General features: G+C 38.8%; 2 protein-coding genes across 16 annotated transcripts in view; one reads left to right on the plus strand and one right to left on the minus strand.

Annotated features, from left to right (window-relative positions):
* Window positions 1-61: 61 nt before the first annotated feature.
* On the plus strand, window positions 62-9717 carry EXOSC8 (exosome component 8). Of its 2 annotated transcripts, XM_053935632.1 has the most exons (11): window positions 106-184; window positions 1884-1920; window positions 3004-3067; window positions 3614-3687; window positions 4249-4294; window positions 5257-5362; window positions 5445-5490; window positions 5756-5852; window positions 6882-7002; window positions 8988-9094; window positions 9505-9717. In XM_053935632.1, exons 1-11 carry the CDS (start codon window positions 168-170, stop codon window positions 9618-9620), a joined length of 831 nt encoding a protein of 276 aa, XP_053791607.1. In that variant the 5' UTR covers window positions 106-167; the 3' UTR covers window positions 9621-9717. The 2 variants fall into 2 exon arrangements, with proteins under 2 accessions (XP_053791606.1, XP_053791607.1); XM_053935631.1 differs by lacking the exon at window positions 1884-1920 and having other exon boundaries at window positions 62-184.
* SUPT20H (SPT20 homolog, SAGA complex component) overlaps window positions 9646-17838 on the minus strand; it is a 29371-nt gene continuing 21178 nt past the window's right edge. For 4 of the 14 annotated variants that reach the window (XM_053935615.1, XM_053935625.1, XM_053935619.1 and 1 more), the window contains exons 20-25: window positions 17581-17735; window positions 15242-15297; window positions 13860-13973; window positions 11653-11758; window positions 10999-11123; window positions 9646-10176 (exon numbers count right to left, since the gene is read on the minus strand). In XM_053935615.1, the coding sequence (XP_053791590.1) occupies window positions 10039-10176; window positions 10999-11123; window positions 11653-11758; window positions 13860-13973; window positions 15242-15297; window positions 17581-17735 (694 nt within the window). In that variant the 3' untranslated portion in view covers window positions 9646-10038. Of the gene's footprint in view, window positions 10177-10998; window positions 11124-11652; window positions 11759-13859; window positions 13974-15241; window positions 15298-16280; window positions 16450-17580; window positions 17736-17838 lie in introns of those variants that run through there. The other 10 variants (XM_053935626.1, XM_053935622.1, XM_053935620.1 and 7 more) reach the window with 6 other exon arrangements.

Below are 17838 nucleotides of genomic sequence, written 5' to 3' on the forward strand. Positions count from 1 at the left end.
GCCGGGTGCGCTGGGAGCCGCCGGCGCCCCCCGGCGGTCAGGGCCTAGCAGCACCGCCGCCCCGCCTGCCGCCACTATGGCCGCCGCTGCCGCCGGTCCGCCCGCGGAGGCTGCCGGGAGAGCGGGCCGCCAGGGGGCGCCACATCCGGGGCGGAGACGGCACCGCCATGGCGGCAGCGTTCAAGTAAGTGCTGGGCCCGGCGGCCGCGGTCCCGCCGGAGCCGCCCCGCGGGTCCCGCCCGCGTCCCCGCCGCCCCGGCCCCGCGGGGACCCTTGTGGGCTTTATCCGGTCACCGCCCCGGCTGCGCGGGGACCCTTGTGGGCTTTATCCGGTCACCGCCCCGGCCGCGCGCTCGGGGAGCGGGCTCGGCGCGTCTGGTCGGGATGGGGTCGGTGCTGTGGGGGCTGTGGAGCTCCGACGCGTGCGGGAAAGACTGAGCGAGCGGGGTTTGGCCAGCCGGGAAAAGGCCCGGCAAAAAACCTGAGCGGAGCTCAGTGAGGCCGGGAACTACCTGGTAACAGAATTGCGGAGTATCCACCGAGATGGATCCTTAGAGATCGGCGGCCCTGTGCAGGACACCCCCAGGAGTCACCATGTGCCTGAGAGCGTTATCCAAGCACTTCTTGGATTCTGTCAGTTTTGGTGCTGTGACCTCTGTCCTGGGGAAGTTCCAGTTCCAGTGCCCAGTCACTCTCTAGGTGACAAACGTGTTCCCACTGTCCGACCTAAACTTCCCCTTACACAGCTGATAGAATTATAAGGAAGTTAAAACTGTAGGGAATTCAATGACTTCCCATTTATAACTACTTGTTTTAGAATAGTAAAATGGTTTGGGTCAGAGGGGATTTTCCCAGATCATCCAGTTCCAATCCCTCTGCCGTGGGCAGGGACACCTTTTGCTAGACCAGGTTGCACAGAGCCCCATCCAGCCTGGCCTCGAACACTTCCAGGGCATCCACAGCTTCTCTGCGTAGTCTGTCCCAGCATCCTTGATTCTGTTGTATGGCTTAAAAGTTTCAAACCAGATTTAACAAGTGCTGTTACATGAACTGTAAGACAACAGACTTTGTGTTGGGTTTATAATCCAGCGGTACAGGACCAACACGTGGAGCCAACAGGAGCCAGTTCATGCTGGTCATTCTGTTGGTGATGCCTGAGTGTGTTAGTTTGCATTTGGAAAACTTGCCTATTGCATTTACCTTTTTTCCACCCCTGCCCCAGAAGCACTGTTTGAACAAAACTGAACGCTTTGTTTAAATATTGGCAACATTTTTTATAAAAGCTTTTTTTTACCTTAATGATCCCTGCATGAAATACTAATACAAAAATACTGTTACTAGTGTATGATTAATAATAAGCATCAATTATTTCTCATCTGAAGCACTGCATGGAGCATATTTTGTAATTTTATATTTTGTCAAAGATTCTAAGAAAAACTGAATAATTTAAAATTTGTATACAATTTCTGCATCTGAACGTCCTTGGACTAACAGATATTTCACACATTGTAGTAAAATTTTACTTTTTGCATCCCTTGAAAGGCAAAGTGTTTAGTGACCCTTCTGTCACTAAACACTTCTTTTTATTAAAGCTAATAATAATTAGCTTTAGATTAATTAGCTTTAGATTCACTTCAATTAGATTATTGAAGTGAAAGCTAGCAGTTTTTGTAAAGTGTATGTAAAGGCAGTTTCCTTGTATGGAAGGAGCATTTTGGAACTGAACTTAGGAAAACATCTTTTTTTTTTAGATTAGTTTAAAATTTCCTCATTGTTTTTTAACTGTATTGGTAAGCAGCTTTGTCAGGCATCTTGATTTCCAGATTTTTTTTTTTTTTTTACTCTGGAGCTTGCATTTGAACTTCTCTTTCTATTTGTTCTAGAACTGTGGAACCATTGGAATATTACAGGAGGTTTTTGGTGAGTGAAACATGAGATGCCTGTATAAATTCCTTGTAGTGAATTTTTTCTTGCTTGCTTCTGCTCTTCTAACTTGTCTGTATGGAAATCTGAAGCTATGGAAATGGAAACCAAAAAAAAAAAAAAAAAAAAACCAAAAAACAAACAAACAAAAAAACCAAAAAAAAACAAACCAAAAAACTGTCTGAGCAGGCAAAAAACATTTGTGCTCTTCAGAATATGTTTTTCTTTCCAGGTGTCGATGCTGTTCATCTTGATGGGTAAATGCTTCTTTTGGTCTTGAAAGGAGTTCAGGTTAAATTTGACCAAGATGGTGATGCAGGTTTTTGCCTAGTACAAAATTATGTCAAACCAGGCTTTTATTTGCTACAAAAATTAGTAATAGAGACTATTGCTGCTAACCATGTACAGTGTAACTGCAGAGGAAAACCACTGACTTTTGTTCCCTTAAATTAGTTCAGCTATTACTGAAATTGTATTGACTTAGAAATGGATCCAGTGTTATTGCAAATTTTGGTTCTCATAATTGAGCCAAAAGTGTTTGCTTTTGAAAAGCTTGAAACTGTGGTGAGTGACAATTCAGATCTAAAATGATGGAATATTGTTTCAGTTTCTGACATAAGGGTTATGTGTTGTACAGCTTCTGACTGATGGTATTTGAATGCTGTGTTTTCTTTGAGTGCAGGGTTTTTCTTTTGTTTTCTTTAGTTCATTCTAATTTTAAGAGCTCCACTAAACAATACGGGCAGGTAGAAACTTTCATTTTAAGCTTACCAGTGTGTGTTCATTCTTGGATGATATTCTGAATCTAGCCTTCTGTAGTACCTACCCTTGAGACAATCAGTCTATTGTTATGTTTTCTAAATAAATTTAAATGAGTTTTAAAAATCAGGGATTTTCTTTTGGAGGCCTACCATCACAAACTATGTATCAGTTGATGAAAAGCCAGCTAGAGTATGACTTAGTTTTCCCTAGCATTTTTGAGAAGAAAACTTCATTTTTTATGAAGTTCCATAGCAAAAATATTATTGTGTTATTTGATAAAGTATGCTTTCTAATTTGAAGTTTGTAATTTTTCTTTAGAAGGAGAACTGTCGGCCTGATGGAAGAGAGTTAGGTGAATTTCGGACAACCACTGTCAACATAGGCAAGTGCTTATGTGGAATAATAATAATGGGGGAGGTATTATTAATATCAGGTTATAGTGGTGATCTTAATGACTTGCTAATTGGTTTTCTTGGTTCTTGCATTTGGAAACCAGGAAGAGGAAGGATTTTTCTTTACAGTTTCAACAAGGATGAAAAAGAGTATGTGGTACAATAATATCCTTGAGCATTGTTTTCAGTCCTGTTCCTGGGCTGATGTGCACAATGTAATTAGTCAATTCTGCACCTGTATGTGCAGCACAATTTAGGTGCCCTCACAAATTTGCAGATGACACCGAACTGAGAGTGGCTGATATGCCAGAGAGTTGTACTGCCATTCAGAAGGGCTCAGCAGGCTGGAGAACCTCAATCATTCTGTGTGATTGACTGTTTAATACAGAGATTCTGTCCCAGTCTGGATTCGAGACTTTGCTTAGGCTGTGTTTAGTATAAAATGATGGAAGCTAAACACTTCGTGAAGGTTGGATGTTACTTTGCACCCTTTGAAGGGAAAATAGATTTTACTGAACAGTACTTTTTCTCTTCAGGTTCAATTACAACTGCAGATGGTTCTGCCCTGGTGAAGTTAGGAAATACCACAGTGATTTGCGGAGTAAAAGCGGTATGGTTGGTTTTTATCTTTATTTATCTGTTAGCTGACTTTGTTCATTTGTGTTTGGAATTAATCGCCCTTGGAGTTACAGTAACGTGCCGGTCTGATGCAAGTCTTTCACCTGAGTTACTTCCAGACCTGAAAGTTAATGTATGATATAATGGTATAATCCTACCTGTGTAGTCTGAGAACATGTATTTTTGTGATGCTCATCGTATATGGGGAAAGATGTGTACAAAACTAAAGTCCTTGTTATTTCTAGATAAAAGCTCTGTAAATGAAAAGTTCCTGAACATGGATCAGTAAGTGCATTGGGAATGAGCTAGCTGGACTATTGAATGCCTTGTAGCCTCAACTCTACTGCTGGCCTGCCATGACCTACAAGACAAATGACTGTTCATCACTCTACTGAGTTCTTCCATAGGAAATTTACAGACAAGGACTGATTAAAAATTACTTCAGTAAATCTCATTGAAATGATAACTGGGAAGAAAACAACTATTTGTATATAGAACACCTGGAAAATATTTCGTACAAACTTCTTCATTTTTCTCTTTTCTATTTCTCCAGGAACTTGCTGCACCTGCAGTGGATTCTGCTAATAAGGGATATATTGGTAAGTGTTTCAGTATGGATCTGAGGTTTTGTATTACTTCAGCTAAAAGGTTGTGGAAATTATGTTCTGTAGATTTCTTAAAATAATTAATTTGGATAAAATTTTATTACAACCCTTCAAATTAATTTCAAAATTGACATCTAGGCATCTAGAATTCCCTTTGCTTTGCTTGTGAGTTTTCCTTATACCTTTTTGTTGCTGTTTCCAGGCTGGGCATGGAAGGAAACCTGCATCATTGTGTATGTTAAGAGGGAGAAGATACTCTGTAAAAGATAGTGGCATGCAAGGCTGTGCAAAAGCATGTTAACTTCTGTTTCAAGGTCCCAGTAGGCAAAAAATGTAACTGTTAAAAACAGTGAAATAAAAACTGTTTATTTCTCAGAGAACTGTATGTCCCAGTGGTACCTCCTCACTCTTTGGAAATAATTCTGTGGAATTGAGAGCTTAGACAAAGTCCCCTTTTTCTAAGGCATCTCCCAAGTATGTTGTTTTCAGTAAGCTTGACTATTCTTAGGTTTTTTTCATGAATGTTTATGCATGTTTTTGCTTCATGTCTAAAGCCTCAGGTTTTAATGGTTGATGGAAAGCAGACAGCATACCAGTAAAGTCAGGCAGTGGGATGGAAATGCTGCTGTTTCCTGATCTGCTGAAAAGTGCTTAACTTTAAGAAGTGTTTGTGTGGGTCATGATAGAGAAGGATCATAAACAGAGAGTGGTAGCTAGGAGTGTGTGCTTGTCCATGGAATATACACTTTCTGAGTATAGAGAGTACTACAAGTTCTTTAATACAAACTCATGCATAACTTGATTTTTAAGGGGAGAATTAGGAAGGCTTGATTGAAAAATTCTTGGTCTTGCCTTTCATTTGAAGTACATAAAATCATATTAAGAGCATTTGTTACTTTTTTGATTACCTATTGCCTGCTTTCTTTGGTTTGTGACTAATGATTCTTGCTATCTAGTTCCAAATGTGGAGCTGCCATCCCTCTGTGCAGAGAGGTTTCGCTCTGGACCACCTGGGGAAGAGGCTCAAGCAGCGAGCCAGTTCATTGCAGATGTGATTGAAAAGTAAGAACCATCTTAGTGCTGTTAAAATACAAGCAATTCTGCAAGAGTTTTCTATTGCCTTGCTTACTGTCATTTTATTTAGTTCACAGATGATAGTGAAAGAAGATCTGTGTATTGCCAATGGCAAGGTAAGTTCTATCTCAGAATGAAGAGGGAGATAGTAACAAGATCACAGGACTTGTAAACAAGTACAAATACAGAAGGTACTTGAGGTTATAGGGGGTTCTAGTGTTGTTTTTGCTTTTCAGTCCTCATAGTTTAATTTACATCCTAAGTGCAAAAATCAAATGATAGATATAAGTATCTGTATTTAGTGTGGCCAGAATTTTCTTATATATTGCACCATTTCGTTAGCTGATGGAATATCTCACATGTGCAAACCTTTTTTGATAGCTTGCATGGGTTTTATACTGTGATATCATATGTCTGGACTATGATGGAAACCTTCTGGATGCCAGTGTCTTTGCTTTGTTGGCAGCATTAAAAAATGGTAAGGCTTCCTCAGAACAAGAGACATTCTGATTAGTGTTGCTTGGATAAATGCATTCGTTTTGAACCCTAATAAGTGGGTAACTACTTCATGGGACCGTTTGTTTCCTGTCATTTGAATGCAAATACAAGGTGGAAATGATGGTGGGATGCCATAAGTGTGTAACGCCTGAAAAATAGGATCTTTTTTGTATACTTATTGCTTTCTTAAAAGACTTAACACCTATTCTGCCACATGTTCTTTGGTGTCAGATACCTGAGTCTTTCAGCAGTGGCCATGAAAGAGTTTAACATCTATATCAGAATATTACTTGGATAATGTGATTTGTGTAAGCAGGATGAGCTATTGGAGTCTTTGCTTACACAAGTACTTTGTCACGACAGAATATTCCTTTCCTAGCTTAATGAATTATAGTTTGTAAAAAAATGTGTGGCCTGTTTGCAGGTGTGTGGCTTATAAATGCATGAAGGCAGCAGTTTAAAGGGAAGCTTATGGCAAGGCCTCTCTTTCTAACTGTGAATTGCCAGCTTTGGAATTCCCCTAGCTACTTTGCTCTTGTCCTCCTTGTCACCAGCAATGTATTGGTTGTCACAGCAAGAGTTAGCTGAAGGTCAGGTTGCACTGTTTCTACAGATATATAAAATTCATGACATGAGACTATATTCCTAGTTTTTATATGTCCAGTAGACTTTGGGAAAAAATACCTTTGGTTAAATATGACTGTAAAGTATTTTACTTGTGTGGCATTTTGGAAGTAGAAAATATTTCTGTGTAAGGAGAAAAGCTTCTATTACCCTGAGTACAAAAATGAAATACTTCCTTGAACAGGTAGTTTTAAGCTAAATACTTTCCTTGAATTCAAGATTTTTTTTTTTTTTTTGTAGAGAGTACCATTAATGTAGGAAAAACTATTCTGATTGATTTTCAGTGGATTAAGAGAACAGCTTAAATATTTCAGTAGTTATCAACATCTCTAGACCTGCTAAACCCAGCATGTTTTAGACCATTGTAATTTTTTCATCTCTTCAGTGCAATTGCCGTTGGTTACGATAAACGAAGAAACTGGTTTATCAGAAGTTAATTTAAAACAGAAGAATCCTTTGTTTATCAGAAAGCATCCGGTTGCCACATCATTTGCTATATTTGATGAGTAAGTTCCAAACTGTTTTGTACTTTATGGAGACAACAGTGTCTGTAAAACAAATGAACGACAGAGAATGCCACCACAATGAATGCCACCGGTGATGTTTCTGCACTTCTGCCAGGGATGAGAGTGGAGCCTCAGGCAATGCTGCTCCACCCATCTTAAATCCACAGCCTCTTTCATTGAAGGGGCCTCTAGTTCTGTGATGTAAGGAGTGCACAGAACAAAGTGCAGTCTGTACTCTGCAGCTTCTTCCTGTGGCTTAAAGCAGTAGTGGTTCCCAACCTAAAAGATAAGCTTAAAAGTACAGGGGATGGGTACTGTTTTAGGTTTTAGAAGTATCTTAGGATAAAAATGTTACCAGTGCAGTTAATGTTTTAGAAGCTTATGTAAATAACTGATAGAAAAGATGGTAGTTTTTGAGCAGCTTATTCCAAGAATGTAGTCAACAAAGGAAGAAAGAAATAATAGTCCAGTTAGAATAATAGAACCCCTGGATAACTGAAAACATAATTACCCAAGTTGAAGTGTAACCAGCATGCTTAAATCATTGTTCATATAGGAAGAGAATCTGATTATGAGAATTCAAAGTAATCACATCTGATAACTTGACTCCTCATCTGAAATTGTCTACTGGTTCTTCCTTAGGTCAAGAATGTTAAGAATGTGTTCTGCTGCTATTTATAAGAAATGCAGTCATTTCTGGTGACATCCATTTGCAAAGTAGAAAGTGACAGGATAGTGCTCACTGTGCTATTCAATATTTAGGCCTGTTTGGAGATCTTGGGGGGTTATTGCACATTAATGTGTATTCACACAAATGATTAGTAGGGGCCTTTCATCCAAATAACAAATAGAGTGGGGAGAGCAATAATCTCAAATGTTGACCAAGTGATGCATCAGAGCAGGACATTACTGGTACTTTAGAAAGCTTCTGTTAATTGCTTTAATACCATTTCTTCTGGGTCTGAAGTTTGATGTACACTGAGCGTTTGAGTAACGTACTAGGCAGACAGCTGTCAGTAGGGTATTATTTACACACAAATCACACATAGTTACACATAGACCAAAAAGCTGCCTGGGGAAGAAGGCTTTCCATGAGTGTCTGTTGGGCTTTGTTTCCTTCCCTAAAACCAACTGTTGCATCAAACAAGTTACTGAAGTATCCTTTTAGCTCCTAAAACTAAGTATTGAGGGGGTGTCTGCCCATGTTGTGTGGTTTGCATGGGGTTTTTTTAAATTTTTTTTAATAATTTGGTTAATAGCCTTTTCAATAAAATGCTTTACATACTCTGGCTTCCAGAGGCATTTTTCTTCTGCATAAAAGGCCTCCTTGAATAAATGGAAGTGGTAGGTTGCTGGTTAGCATGGCCATGGCTGAGGAGCACTGGTGCAGGGCTGCTCCTGTGGCAGAGACCTGTACATCAACAACAGCCATGCATTGAACTGCTCATGTGACAGTATAACAGCCAGAATAAGCTGTCTTAAGCAACCCAATGAATCTGGTTTTGAACTATTCCCAGTCTGAGTGATGTTTGAGTTCACTGACAACAAGTGGAGAACTACTTTGGTGAACTTACCAGTGGAAATCAGTTTTGCTTTAAGGTGTCTGGTAGAAATTAGTGCAGCCTACACATAAAACCAATGCCAGTCTTCAGAGTAACTACAAAATAACAACCGCCATCTTTCATAGTGCATACTGCAAATGGCAAGTTAGTGGCATTTTCCTGCAATACATCACTGTCACAAATTTATGAAATTACTTATATGCCTATTTTCCACAGTCACAAACAGGATTATATGGAATCCCCCACATTTTTTGGCTTTTTTTTCTTTTTTTTTAAATTGGTGCATTTTGGTAGGAAAACAGATAAGCTCGTGCACTAAATCCATCTACAAGTGTTTTGTAAGACTACAGTAAAAATTGTATTTTGCAGTAACATTAATGAAGCAATGTATATCAACATATCTGCATGCATTTCTTTCACAAGCACGCTACTCATTGTTGATCCAACTGCTGAAGAAGAAGATTTAGCAACTGGAACAGTAACCATTGTAACTGATGAAGAAGGCAGACTGTGTTCTGTCCATAAACCAGGTACTTCTAAATTTACGACAAAGAAACCTATGGGAGATGGTGATTGTTAGGTCAAGAAAAGATTCTGTACCTGCTTTGCTTTGTGAGATGCAGGTGCTTTATGGTAACAGAATATCTGCTTGAATAGTCATTAAATTACCTGGTCTTGAAAGGAGTTTTAAGATGGTGGGTGGCATGACTAAAGTTCAAAAAGCAGTCACAGCAGAGGGCTAATTCTGAGCATGTCTCCTGTTACAGCTCTTGTTTGTTTCCATTATTGCCTGAAGCTAGGGCTGGGAAAGCTGTATGCTCCCCACTGAAAGGTGCTGGTAATGACAATTACTGTGCTAATACTCGCATTTGGAAATCACAATTAGATACACGTAAGTGAAGTATAAGTAGAAAATTAAATTGTTCCCTTCAATGTTTAGGTGGAAGTCCTCTTACAGGAGCCAAGCTTCAGGACTGTATCACCAGAGCAATTACAAGACACAAAGAAGTAAAGAAGCTGATAGACAAAGTAATAAAAAGTATAACACCCAAGTGAACAAAAAGAGAGCTCTTCTCAAAAATGGATTTGTAAAAATTGTATTTGTTACAGTGTTCACAAACCTTTTATACTAAATAAACAAATACCAATACTACATTTACAAAGTTCATTTTTTCTAAAATGTTTTTCACCCTTATTCTATGTACAATGTTGTTGAGTGGTAAAAAATACAAGATAAACATTCTGTTAAAAAATTAAGTGACTAGAGGAAACCAGATCCTAGCCGCTTTATAGCTGAAATTTCTAAGTTCTGTAAGGTTGGCTTCCAAAATCAGTTCATTTCTTTTAGTGTAATGTTAAAAGTTCATTTTCCCACCAGTAATATAAAACACTAATTTTATTATAAGCCTTTTCTTTAACAATCTGAAAAAAAAAATCCCCTTCGAATCAATTTTTTTTGGGGGGGAGGCAAGTCTCATGATTTTGGAGGGGCTGGTGTGCCTCTTTTCCTTTTACTTTTTGAGTGGCTGCCTGAATGCTGTTGATGATGCAGGTGAGCTGCTTGTGCTGCTGCCGCTGCCATAACCATTTGATGCTGCAAGAATCGCAACTGCTGCCATGGAGGAGAAGGGAGAAAAAGCTTGTTAGTGTTGACTATAAAGCTTTCACATCAGGAAGAATGAAGGGGGGGAGAGAAAGAAAAAATGAGGAAGCACCAGGTTGACAAAAGGAACACACCGTATACCAGGGCAATGGGTACAGTCAAGCAGCACCAGTGGCACAGAAGCCTGCTGAGGGCACAAGCTAACATTTTACATGTCAATGTGCACAGCTTTGTTTCTTTGCCCTTTCTCTTCATTGCAGTAACTGCAGTAACTCAGCAACTTCACTGAGTGTTTGGTTTACACACTACCTTTTTAATGTGATACCTCCTCAGTGTATGCATTGTATGAAATTTCTGTATATATAACAAACATGAGACTGTGTGCTAAAAAATGCTAAAATGTTTTCATGAAGCATCTCAATGGTAAAGGAATGCTTTGCAGAGCTCTTGCTTTCATGTACTTACTGTAGCATTGCTACATTTGAATTTCAGGTGCTTACATCCGTGCCATTTTGAAATCTATTGGCACCTGGTATAGTATTTAGATATGTGCCACAAGCACCCCTTGAATGTTTGCAAATCAGGAAGGTGGAGGGCTTAAACAAATAAAAATAAATTCAGTGCTCCAAGCTGAGAGAATCAGAGATTTCAGGTATTGCATTATAGTTTGCCAAATACACGTTGGTTTTCTTTTCCTTCAGTTTGCGAGACCATAACTGCATTAGTTAAAAAGAGAGCCCAAGAGGGCAATCTTTTTGATTTTGGAGCCAAGAATTGTATTTTTAATTTAATTTTTTTTTAAACACAGTCAGAGTGAAGTTGCTGGATTACTTGTATCTGTTGCTGCTGCTGCTGCAAGGCTTGCTGTTGCTGTTGCAAGGCAGAAGAGATCTGGAGTCTCTGCTGAGGAAGGCTTTGCCCAGGTCTGTTCACGGCAGAGCCAAGCTGAGACAACACTGAGAAAGGAGAAGGGGAAAGCAGGCAGGTCAAAGAGGTCAGGTTGAGTTGGTCAGCAGAGGAAGACATAGGAATAGAGTGTAACAGGAAAGGGGGATCAATAGAATTAGTTTCAGAGTCAAATTTGGAACAGTGCAGAATAAAGTATACATGATATACATACTCTGTTAGTTAGAACATAATTAATTATGAAGTGCTTGTGGAGACACAAAGGTTTCTCACACTGGATGTTAAGCACAGAGTTAAAGAAACATTCCTTAATGAAGTCTGGCATGAAGTTCCCTGCATTTTCGTTTTAACTGTAACTTGTTTTCACATGATACTATCAACTGATGGCACTTAACTGCCAAACAAAGCAGAGAAGTGCATACTTTAGAAGTCGAGTATTTCTCCTAGAATTCATGTCCTGATAATAAACAGTAAATCATTCTGATCTAACGTAAGACTTCCTTAAGACCAAACTTCATTTCAGTGTGAATTTATCAACATAAACACTTTGCTACAAAAGGAGGCTCAGCAAGCACATACCTGTGGCTTGAGGTTGCATAAAATTCCCTACTCCAGTCAGGTTAATTACAGCAGCTTGTTGGGCAGATAATGCCTGATCTTGATTGGATGGACCTTGGTCAGACCCCTAGCAAAAATGAAAAGCTTGATCCTTATTACCAACTTCTGTATCAATGAATAAACAAATAAAGCCAGTGTGAAGGCAAACTTCTGAAGTGCCATTTAAAAACATTTAATGCTATGTCATCCCTTGTGTGCAGATACAGGCTATAGTGTAGTCACCAACAGTAGAACAAACAGATACTGAATACCCCAGAACAGCTTTTGTTTTGGCAGAAATGGTATTGCTCCTGTTACCCAGCAGAAGTCCACGTAGTTGTCAATTTCTCTGCAGTCTAGCAGAGACTACACTTCATGGTTGTCATCTTAGGACAATTTCCTCTCCCACTCCCAGCCCCAAAGTCTTCAGGGGACCCTAAGATACCCATGTGCAAAGGTCTTAAAGTGTGCAAAGGCTGACACATACATTCCCATGTTCATATTGTGCCACACACTCCTTAATTTCATAAAAATACAGACCCTGGTTTTAAAATTGTATTTTCAGAACACAGTAGTTTTCACAGTAATCACTTCAAAGGAATTAGTGGAGTCTGACCTAGTGTCTCCTGAAGTCAAAGGGGGCTGAATTATGACCTCTTTTAGAACTTAAATTATGCACTGATTTATAACACAGGGAAATAAAGTATTATATGCACAATTCAAGAAAACTGCATGGCTTATGAGTCAGAAAAAAGCTGGTTCAATCCAGGAGCTGCAAGGCTTCTTTAGCATTACATTATAATGCTACTAAGATCTAGGAAAACCAGACCAAAATATTGCACATTGAGACATCATCACCTCCATGATAACTAACAGTCATAGAACCACCATGTGGGGAAAATCTCTAAGTATGAGACAGAATGCATATTTATATTATATTGGTAGCACAGAAAATTGTTGTTGTTTTTGGGCCTAAGTTTTTTCACTAAGCACTGTGAGCACATACATTCCTGTCCTTATCAAAGCTAAGGAATCTAGTGTTCATATCTCATTTTAGCCAACAACCCCCTCCTCTATAATGCAAGGTATGAGAGAAGTTCCTTAGGGCAGTTTAACCAATGCAGAGATTGATTTTCTCCAGAATTTCCTGCCACAAGAACTATGCTTACATAAGCCTTTTTATAAATGCCCTTGAGTTCAATATCTAGAAAATAAAACCCAACAGTACAAGGTCACATTACTTTTTTTTTAGTAGTTCAACTACTAACTGACATTTGGAGATTCGGATGCTGTAAACAAATTGTAAAGTTTCCCATTAAACTGTCCCACAATCCAGAATAAGGCCTGTGGCACAGGAGGCTATATACCATAAAAAATTTCAGAGAGGCATCTTATTTATGAACAATCTACAGCATCAGAAGTGAAATTATGACAAACTTGAGTATCCAGTAGAGAATATTTGGTAAGCAGAAGGCCTGTGTGTCTGAGAACCCAAAAGCAGAGCAGCTAGTTTTCTCACACTGCTGCATCAATGTTGGTTAGGATCTTTAAGTACTAACCTGGTACTTCCACCTTAGGATTTTTAAGGTGCAACTGACCATTCAAAATTTATCATTTGAAGACGGAGCAGTGTCTATCAAGACTTTAGATTTCCTCAGTGATTAAAGCCTTTAACACTAATTACAGGCAGCAGTAGAGCAAATGTCTTAAGATTACAGCTTTAAAGACAACCGGTATTTCCTTTGGTGCAAAGAAAATTCTGAACTACAGCAGTGATGTTTGTAAGCCAACTCACAGCAGTGTCAGTAACAAGTTTTTGTTACTCTGTAATAATCCTGACTGCATTTTTTCTCTGTTCATCTTATATATCTGTTAGTTATGATAAACAAAGCATTAAGCTGATTTTACACCACTCATACAGGGGCTGGCTCTCTTCATGACAGAGTTAGACAATGCTCAGCATAGTTACAGCTTTTCTATACAGGATATAAATAAAGAAGTATAACCCAGCTCCAGCCACAGCAACAGAGCCACTGCACTCTTTGCTGTCTGAGAAAGTCTAGGAGGAAAACTTTCCTCCCCCTCTGCTTCAGCTCTATGGGATAATGGCTCATTTACTTGTGGAGATGGGGAGAATAGGAGAAACTGTTTCATCCAAGCACCCCAGACTGAGGGCTGTTAGCACACACCTGTTCTCCCTGTTGCTGAGGACTACAGGTTGTAGGCTGCTGACATTGTTGCTGTGGAGAAAACTGTGACAGCTGCTGCTGGAGTGGGTTAAAAATAAGTGAACCACCTGGAAGCTGTTGAAGATTAAAAACAAAAGGCATAATTCAATCAAACTGCTAGTTTCCTACTGTTCTAGGATGAACATAATATTGATAGTGGTGTACTTCCTAGAGGCTTGATTTTTGTTTTGTAATGCCTTTAAAAATCAATCAATTTGCAATTGTTGCTGTTTCTGAAAAAGGCTCATCCTTTGAAAACAAACCTGCATGAACTTATAGAAAGATATTTCCATAGGAAAATATATTTCAATTATTTTAATTTAAATGGCAGATACTGTACTAATACTGGAAAGATAAATGCCACTCTTCAACAGCACTGTATATAATTTCCACTTTCAGAATATTCCACTGAATTTTGATAGTGAAACAGCCTTGATTCCTCTCCTTACCCCAGCTTTAATTGCACTTATTTCAGCTGAATTGTTCTTGGTTTATATGAGTGGCAGAGCTAGCTTGAAACAATGTCCTTCAACATGGAATCACTCAAATACAAGCATTTAATTCTATAGAAGAGCTCTACTCTGGCATAACTGCCTCCTGTGCCTGCCCTTTTCCATATTTCTGGAGTGTACAGGAGTGGGAAGAGGAAGTAGCAAAGGTGGTAGTAATTTTTTGAAGTGCGGTGCAACCTATGTGGAACACTGAAGCTACAGTTCTGCATCTGGCACCTGACTTCAAGGTCCAGGAATCACGAACAATCCCTGCTCAGCTTTTAAATGCAACTCTGACATAATAAATATCTGCTCATGTTTGTATTTGTATGTAAGCTTAGCACAAATAAAGCATTTACAGACCTTCTAAACTCCCTATCTTGCATGAACTTTCATTTCCAAAAACTCTTAAAACCTAATACTGCACCTACCTGTGCATGTTGAGCTTGGCTTTTAGGCATTCTACATGTAACCTCTGAGTGATTCTACTACGCTGTTTTGTACAGTATAATTTTAACTTTAGTCTATGATTTGCAATGAAACCTTAGGCAAATCCTGAAAGATTGTATTTTCGGATTAATATTTTGAATCCAAATGTCAGCATCTTTATATTGTTACTGAGAATTATCTGCTTTTTCCTGAGCTAAGAATATAACTTCCATCTGGTATCTCTATGGAGATGTCTTTTCTCTTATTCTAAGCCTTTTAAATAAGCAATTAAGATTTGCAGTAAATGGTTTGACCAACTGGCTCCAAAGATCTGTGTGGGGCAGTGCAGTAAGCAGCACTAAGCAGGTCGCTACAGAAAGATAAGAAATTATCATTATTATTGTGTCCAAGTATATAAATTACCTGTAGAAGATTTAAGGGCCGAAGATTTGATGTATTTTTCAAACCAAATGGGCTGCCTGTTAAAGAAAACATCTTTTCATTAGTAGTGAGTCTTTACCCAGTTGTATTTGTGTTTTGCAGTACACCTTTCCACTGGGACTATTTCTGAACATCTGGAATTTGGAAAAGTGGCAAATGTAAATTGAGTGTAAACTTAATACTGAGTGTATAATAATACAAGTATAATAAAAGTGTAATACTGGTAAGTGTAAATTAATCGTAAACTTAATACAATGCTGCATTTTCCATAATGTAGTTCATAGTTATTCAGACTCAAAAGTGCACAAGAGCTGACTAAATGGAAAGAAATCTGTATCACTACATAACATTATACCCTGTGACCTATAACCTGTTTGTGCATTTACATAAAGGTGATTGTGGAGAACACCACAGCAGTTATTTTTCAGTGATCCTTCTTCTGCCTTTAAAAAGCTTTACTGTTTGTACAGTAAATCCAAAAATGTCCAAAGGCTCAGTGAAGTAATACACTCTCACCAATCTCTTAACAGAAAACAATCCCACCCCAAATCTGAGCCAATGCTCCAGTAAGACAGCAGCTATCAAACAGAAGCCCTGGAGGTCTTGCACAGACTTAGCTCAGGTCACTACTTGCATCTGTTGTGTGGGTGACAGCACAGCATGTACAAATCTGTGACACTTAACTGGTAGAGGTTGATAGTGCTTGAAAGGACAGAATAGACTAAAAGTGATCCTCATGCACTGAAGAAATGAGTCCAAAACTCAGTAACACTGAATTAAGAAAAGACAAATGACCAAGTACAAAATTTTAAGTATCTTTGTGTCTATACAGCAAGAAAGGACACGAGAAGTTACGGGAGGTCACAAACATATCCAAATCATCCATATCACAAACTACAGAGCACACAAAGAAAAGAACCTCTTCACACAGTTTACATCTATAAAATTCACTGTCACAAGATGCTGTAGAGATTCCAAAAATACAGATGTGTTCAAAAACCAATTAGATAAATCCACATACTAGAAATCCAGCACAGGATATTAAGCACAAAGATCCATGTGGATATTCTTCAGCTGAGAAAGTCTCAAAGCTGTAGATTGCCAGAAGAGGTACAGTTGTAGACAAGGGATGTTTCATTTCACACTTTTGCCTCATCTCAAACACTCTCCTCCGTATCCTCTAATGGCAACTGTCAGAGACAGAATATAAACTGGATGGATTTTTGGCCTAAACCAGTAAAGCCATTCTTATGTTTAAGTAATGCTGTTGTAAAAAATACAGATAAAAAACAGGCAGACCTCATTTGGGGAAATGTTAACAGGAATGTTGTGAAAGAGATGAGATGCATTTATTCTGCTGTGCTCCACAGTGGTAAATCAGCCAAGCTCAGGCTTGTGTCCCGTTTTGGTTATCACATTTTAAGAAGGATGTAAGCAAATTGGACAGTCTAGAAAAGAGTGACAGGATTATGAAAGGTTTGAAAAATATGACCTATCAGAAAGAGAAGACAAATGTGGGACATGACAGCATGTTTGATACTCAGAAGGTAAAGAGAAAGCGTGAACAACTGTTTTTCACATCTGAAAGGTATAGGAGGAAAAAAAAATTGCAATTCAGGAGATGCACTGTAATTAGAAGGAAACATTTTGCATGGATAACGAGCCACTCCAAACAGCTACTGAGGAGGACTGGAATCTTCTTCAGTGAAGGCATTTAAATACAGTTTTGATAAATATTAGTTCAGTATGGTTTAACTCTTAGCATAAGGGATGGATATCTTGAATCTTCTACTGTTCTCATTCTATGACCATATATTAGATTTTTTTTAGATATTAGATATTCAGAAAAAATAAACTGATAATTTAAATTGTGCTTTTAAGATTTATATAGTTGCATTTGGAGGCAATAAGGAACTACATAATTGTTGTACAAGAATAAAGTAGTACCAGGGCCAGAATAAAATGCCCCACACATTTAAAAAGTGAGGTATCTTTCTAAGTTCAATCATGCCTTTTTTTTCTGGCAGTCATCATTATCAAAACTGCATTTGAATTTGGAGTTTCTCTCAAACTTCTTACTGAGCACACCAAACAATCCAGATTTTGACTGTGTATCCCAGCCTAACTCACCAAAAACCAGCTTAAAACAATCTCCAACACAGCCTACACCTTGAATGCAAAAACATGTATGTTGTTCCTGAGGTCCAGCCATCAAATACACAACTTCTTCACACAATAGCCATTTCAGTCCATTTTTTCTCACAAAATGTTTTCACACTGTTCCTGTCTGAAGGGTGGCATTTCCACTCAGTCACACTGACCTGCTTGGGAGGCAGATTGCATTGCAGCGGGCAGCGCACTTGGTACCAGACCTCCTGGGGGTAAAATGCCACTCAGATTTATACCTGCAGGGGCTATGGCACCAGTGTTGCACCCCAACATAGGGTTTGAACCACTCATCAGTGACTGTGCTCCACTGTAGAAGAGGAAAGACAACACATCAAACCCAAGTGGCACAAGTAAATCTGAATAACTAAATTGTTGCCCTTTGTCTCACGGCAAATAAATCACTAGTTTGC

The sequence above is a fragment of the Vidua chalybeata genome, chromosome 2 (genome assembly GCF_026979565.1).
Source record: "Vidua chalybeata isolate OUT-0048 chromosome 2, bVidCha1 merged haplotype, whole genome shotgun sequence".
NCBI lineage: Eukaryota > Metazoa > Chordata > Aves > Passeriformes > Viduidae > Vidua > Vidua chalybeata.

Excerpts from the sequence above, each read along its gene's own strand:
- EXOSC8 (XM_053935631.1), top strand. The coding sequence starts at position 77 with ATGGCCGCCGCTGCCGCCGGTCCGCCCGCGGAGGCTGCCGGGAGAGCG. Across the intron at positions 5,363-5,444 it reads ATTGCAGATGTGATTGAAAA|TTCACAGATGATAGTGAAAG; the intron begins GTAAGAACCATC and ends CATTTTATTTAG. Across the intron at positions 5,491-5,755 it reads TGTGTATTGCCAATGGCAAG|CTTGCATGGGTTTTATACTG; the intron begins GTAAGTTCTATC and ends CTTTTTTGATAG.